This window comes from Vigna angularis, chromosome 1 (genome assembly GCF_016808095.1).
Source record: "Vigna angularis cultivar LongXiaoDou No.4 chromosome 1, ASM1680809v1, whole genome shotgun sequence".
Lineage (NCBI taxonomy): Eukaryota > Viridiplantae > Streptophyta > Magnoliopsida > Fabales > Fabaceae > Vigna > Vigna angularis.
The window spans coordinates 38,186,976-38,193,076 of record NC_068970.1 but is presented as its reverse complement, the minus strand read 5'-3'; the positions used below and the strand labels follow the sequence as shown (position 1 = coordinate 38,193,076).

Below are 6,101 nucleotides of genomic sequence, written 5' to 3'. Positions count from 1 at the left end.
CTTACATCCTTCAAGACCTTTGCATATATTGTTCAACCTGCTATTGTCTATTGTGACAATCGCTCAACTATTCAGATTGCCACCAATCAGGTGTTCCATGAACGCACCAAACATATAGAGATATACTGCCACATTATAAGGGACAAGATCAACAAGGGTCTCTTAAAGTTGCTTCCTACTCAACAAATGAGCAAGTTGTTGACCTCTTCACCAAATCTCTCGCTCTGGATATGACTAATATCTATTCGCAGCTTCAAGGGGTGAAAGTTGTCATATTGGGCTTGTAAAAGGAAGCCCAACCCACTTCTTTAGTTTTATTATTTTCTCTATTTTACTTTCTCTCCACATTTTATTCACTTTTTGCTTCTTCTTTGTAACTCTCGAGACTCAAAAAGGGGTTTTCCTGCATCTCTACACTGTTCATTTATACCTTTTTTTCGAGTTTCTGACCATCTCCTTCCTTTCTTCTTCTCCATCAATGATTTGCATATTTTTCATGAATCTCTTTGCTTTTACCTTGATTATGCATCACTTTAACAAGTGCATGTACCATTCTAATACATGGACTGCATATATCATTTTAATACATGGTTGTGAATATGTATTATATATATTTAAATCTTAAATAGATATAAATTAAAATCTCAGTAATATCACCCAGGTTCGTTTGAATTTGATAATCCTATTTAGCGTTGTTTAACTCCACACATTCACCAATAGCGTCATCTTAATCCTTATTAAGATATTTTTTAAACTACTTCTAATTTTAGTATCACCCATAAATATCTAAATATGTTCATAAAGATTGCTGAATGTTCAAACATCTATTGCATTGGGTATTTGGAGCAGCATTTGATAGGTTCTAATTGACGGGCAACACTACCTGCACTCTTCCACTGTCAAGGATCTTTTTCTAGCATTCTTTTTTTCAACAAAACTTAAATTCAAAATCTTAGTAATCTAGTTTAGTACTCCAACAAATTAATGTTGAAATATCTTGTTTTTATATAAACCACAAATATTTGTTCAGCTCCGATAAAATCTGTCAATTGATACATATTCTCATTCTTTTTTCTATTTTTCAATTTTTATAAATGAATTTTGAACTTTTTTATTTGAATTTTGAACGGGTCTATGCGTAAATTAGAACAGGTAATCAATAATATGTAAGAGTCTAGACCCTATAAAAGTCTGAAATTTACGAAAGTGCAGAGCAATTTGCAAAATATTTTCCATCGTCCTGTTCAATTTTTTTGTTTCGTATCGTCAAGAATATATTATTGGTTTCCACGCCCTTGTTTCCACCTTGTAAACACAAGTTGGTCCGAAGTAACGTGGACCTAAAGCAAATTTTAAAACTGAGTACTTCTTAAAATATGCATATTAAAACTAATATAAAATTTATGTTTTGAACTTCTAGAAAACAAAAATACATATTGCATCATAATTTAAGTTTTCTGTAGCCAGATAATTAATTTAACTTAACAATTAAATCAATCTATTTTATTCATATAATATTTTATTGTATGAAGTTTTGAATTATTCACTTTTAAAACAGTAACTACTGCCTTTAATTGCTAACAACATTTTATTAGTAATCCATCCATTGTTTTAAAAAGCGTAGTCTTCTTTTTTATATAATTATGTTAGCAAGTATTTTCCATTATTCAAATGGCCACTGTTGCTATGTTTTTTCACTTATTATCATAGTTGTGCTATTAAAAAGACATATAGAGGATTGAAAAGAAGAAGAATGAAATTAGACAAGACCGCTTCAATACTATTTTATCACAATCTGAGAATATTTGCAAGGCTCATGATAGATTCTTCAAGTTTACCATTAAAAATGCTTAACAATAAAAAGATTTTGTATATTTCAATCAAGATATGAACCTTTAAGATTATTTTTAATATTAAAAATTCAATTAAATAAATAAATAGAAGAATTACTAATTATAAAGGGAAAAAATCTTCACTTTAAATATTATTTTTAGCTGATGAATAATATTTATTTATTACAAAATACTAAGGCATGGAATCGACGCGTGTATACTTTCGCTCTTCTTCACACCCAATTTTGTCTGTAAGTGTGTCTAGTCAAAACTGCATAATTGACCAAATCAAATTCAATGGAAGAATCTTGGGGCCTTGTCCAGAGCTATATATTTTCCCTTTACATTGCAACTTTTTTCACAAGTCTACTCTTATATTGCATTGCATGAAACTGAGATTGCACACAAAAATTGGCAACAAATGATTGATATTACTAATTGAAGCAAAATGAATTTCCCATCAAAAAATTCTCTAGCACTCCCATCAATTTGGCTCTCCTATTTTTTACTCCTTTCCTTTGTTCTCATTACATGTTGCCAAGTTGAGGCTACAGATGGAGACAGTAAAGTCATATCTGTAGGTGCAGTAATTGATGTTAACTCCCGCATTGGGAAAGAACAGCTTGTAGCTATGGAACTTGCAGCTCAAAGTTATAATACCACTTCTAATACCTACAAGCTTCTTCTTCAATTTCAGCTACCCACCAAGGATCCCTTCATACCCACTTCCCTTGGTTAGTAATTTTTAGTCATTTGCTAGATCAAAGTTTCAAGCTGTTTTTGGTTTGGATATGAATTCTTATGTGTTTTTAATGTTCTTGTCAACTTAGGATTAGAGTTTCATCTAATTAATCCGTATACCATTCACATTAAAAGGTTACATGAGAGTTATCTGAGTTCTATTTAATCCTTTTGGTTTTAACCATGCCTAGTATGTGAAGTATTGAATGTGAACTTGTTTGTTGCAGCTAGAAGAATGATTAAAACGCAGAAGATGCAAGTGATTATAGGGATGCAGACGTGGACAGAAGCAGCTTCAGTGGCTGAATTAGGACGCAAATCTCAAGTTCCTGTCCTATCCTTTGCAGCTCCTTCCATAAGCCCATCATTGATGCCAATTCGCTGGCCTTCCTTGGTAAGAATGGCTCACAATGGCACTGCATATGCAAAATGTGTTGCAGATATGGTGCATGCTTTTAGTTGGCAGAGAGTAGTAGTGATTTATGAAGATGGAGACTATGAGATGCTAACACTGCTATCAGAGACCCTCCAAGACGTTGGTTCACTGATCGAGTATCGTTTGGCTCTTCCATCTCCTTCTTATCTTTCTAATCCTAGAGAATTCATTCGCCGAGAGTTAATCAAGGTGATTGAAAATACACAGTCTAGGGTGTTCATTGTTCTGCAATCATCATTAGAAATGGTGATTCATTTGTTCAGAGAAGCTTCAGAAATGGGACTTGTGGATGGAGAATCAGCTTGGATAATACCAGAGAGCACAACTAATTTGCTTGATTCTGTCAACAAGTCTGCTATTTCCTACATGCAAGGAGCTTTAGGAATCAAGACCTACTACTCTGAACGTAGCAGTGAATATCAAAATTTTGAGGCTCGGTTCAGGAAATCTTTTCGTGCCAGGTATCCTGAGGAGGATAACAGCAACCCGGGATTCTACGCTCTGCAAGCACATGATAGCATTAAAATTGTTGCACAAGCAATAGATAAAATGGCGAGTGGCAGAAAGAGTCTGCTAAGAGAAATACTTTCTAGCAATTTCGTTGGCTTAAGTGGAGAAATTCGATTCGAAGAAGCGCAACTCTTGCAGAATCCCACTTTCAGGATTGTTAATGTAGATACAAAGAGTTACAGAGAGTTAGACTTTTGGACTCCAGAAGGTGGGTTCATGAGTAGCCTTCCTACAGAACAAGGTTCAGAGAGTGTTTCTAGGAACACAGAAAGTTTAAGTGGCATTGTAATATGGCCAGGGAAACTAACAAGAATTCCAAAGGGCTGGAATCTGCCTACTAAACAAAAACCAATGAGAATAGCGATTCCCGGAAGAACCTCCTTTTCCAAGTTTGTCAAGGTTGATCATGACAAGCTTACAAATTCATCTAAATACTCCGGATTCTGCATTGAAATTTTTGAGAAGGCGTTACCCCTATTGGGATATGACCTGCCATATGACTTCCATCCCGTGAATGTAACCTATCCTGATCTGGTTCAACTGGTCTATAACAAGGTAAAACCTTATTACTCATTCTACTCTTCCCCTTATTTCTTGTATATATGGTTAAATATGCTTGTGTTTTTACCACTTCACACACCTATACGAACATGTTCCTTTACAGTTAGAAAAATTAATAGATGAGTTAATAAAACCTTTACTTGTCCTAAATGCAACGTTGGTTCTTGTTAATTTTGAATTTTAGCTACTCCCTTTTCTTGCTTGACTAACCTAATACTTATATGTTTGTCATGTGATTGAAAAATGATGAAACTTAAGACTTATGATGCTGTTGTTGGAGACGTGACGATATTAGAAGAAAGATTGCGATATGTAGATTTTACGGTGCCATATGCAGAATCGGGGTTGTCGATGATAGTTACGGAGAAGTCGGAAGATTCGACATGGATGTTTATGAAGCCCTTCACCTGGCAAATGTGGGTGGCAACTGGTGCCTTGTTGCTGTACACAATGGTAGTTGTTTGGTGCCTGGAGCGGAAACCCAATCCAGAGTTTCATGGCAATTTGAAAAGCCAGATCAGCACTGCGCTTATGTTTACCTTCTCCTCTCTATTTTTCGCTCATAGTAAGTATCATCCTCATACTTCAATTAAAAACAATGATCAACTTTAGTTTGGGAAAGATGTGTAAAGGACGAGAAATACTGATCAATGGTTAATGTTGCAGGGGAGAAAATTTATAGTGACTTAACTCGAGTAGTTATGGTATCATGGCTGTTTCTAGTTTTGATTCTTAACTCAAGCTACACTGCTAGTCTTTCTTCCATGCTCACAGTTCAACGACTGCGACCAAATGTGACTGATATTGAGTTTCTGAAGAAGAACAATATGAAAATTGGTTGTGACGGTGACTCGTTTGTCAAGACATACCTAGAGGAAGTCGAAGGCTTCAAGCCAGAGAACATCGTACACATTAATAATGAATATAGTTATGATGGTGCATTCAAAAATAACTCAATAGCAGCTGCTTTTCTCGAACTACCCTATGAAAAAGTATATATGAGTAAATATTGCAAGGGATACTCTGCCTTTGTACCTACCACCAAATTCGGAGGTCTGGGATTTGTAAGTCACCCTAGATTTTCCTCTAATAACTACGATATATGTTAACTAACTGTTTTCTATATATAAAATATAAACATTCCTTCAGCCCTGGACACCATAGAAAAACTTAAAAAGAACTCGAACTTTGCGGATTAGTGTGCCTTGTAGCTTTAACAGAAGTGGTCAATATGTTTCGCTAATTCTTTAAAAATCTCTTCAATGTTGACGCAGATGTTCCCGAAAGCCTCCCCAGTGGCCAGAGACTTTTCCAGAGCTATACTGAGGCTCTTAGAGCAGGGAGACATAAAGAAGTTAGAAGACAAATGGTTGAACTCTGCAGATGAGTGCTCAAACAATTCGACCTCCAAGAGTTCAGAAAGTTTGACGCTTGGAAGTTTCTGGGTTCTGTACGTGATTTCTGGTGCCACTTCTACTATTTGTTTTCTACTCTACACCATCCAGTCGCGGAAATCCAGTCACACATCCCAAGATGAGGCAGAAGAACGTAACGGCAACCTTAGTGATGAAAGCCGATGGAAAAGGATATTTGTTATAGCCAGGCAGATCTACACCAGAAAGCATGCACCACTTACACACATGCACCACTTACACACGACCGTCAGCAGGCTATGGCTCCACAATTACCAGATATCATAATGGTGTCTTCCCCACCAACGGTTGCTATTCACAACTCTTGATCATCTACATATAAGCTGTTTTCACCTAATTATAGATTTAGGAAGGTAACTTAAGAATTAAGGTATACTCAGTATTTCAAAACTGACCGATTTTCATTATCCTGCTTCTGTACCTTAGTCATTGACCTTTTTAAGGATTCTAAGTATAACAATACCATTATTGAACTTCAGAATAACAGCTAAATGAACCTTGAAAATTGATTATTGTAATGGGTAGGAAAAGAATGCATTAAGATTAACTGGAACTGATAAGGACACCTGTACAAAGAATCTAGATCAT

The 6,101-nt window shown here is 35.5% G+C and overlaps 1 protein-coding gene across 1 annotated transcript; it reads left to right on the top strand.

The window, feature by feature from the left end:
* The first annotated feature begins 1,976 nt into the window (after positions 1–1,976).
* LOC108343312 (glutamate receptor 2.7) lies at positions 1,977–6,038 on the top strand. The gene is made up of 5 exons (XM_017581513.2): positions 1,977–2,566; positions 2,801–4,074; positions 4,339–4,645; positions 4,747–5,144; positions 5,355–6,038. The coding sequence occupies exons 1-5, from the start codon at positions 2,281–2,283 to the stop codon at positions 5,778–5,780; spliced, it is 2,691 nt and encodes an 896-aa protein (XP_017437002.1). The 5' UTR covers positions 1,977–2,280; the 3' UTR covers positions 5,781–6,038.
* The last annotated feature ends 63 nt before the right edge of the window (positions 6,039–6,101 follow it).

Excerpts from the sequence above, each read along its gene's own strand:
- LOC108343312 (XM_017581513.2), top strand. The coding sequence starts at position 2,281 with ATGAATTTCCCATCAAAAAATTCTCTAGCACTCCCATCAATTTGGCTC. Across the intron at positions 2,567-2,800 it reads CTTCATACCCACTTCCCTTG|CTAGAAGAATGATTAAAACG; the intron begins GTTAGTAATTTT and ends TGTTTGTTGCAG. Across the intron at positions 4,075-4,338 it reads TTCAACTGGTCTATAACAAG|ACTTATGATGCTGTTGTTGG; the intron begins GTAAAACCTTAT and ends ATGAAACTTAAG.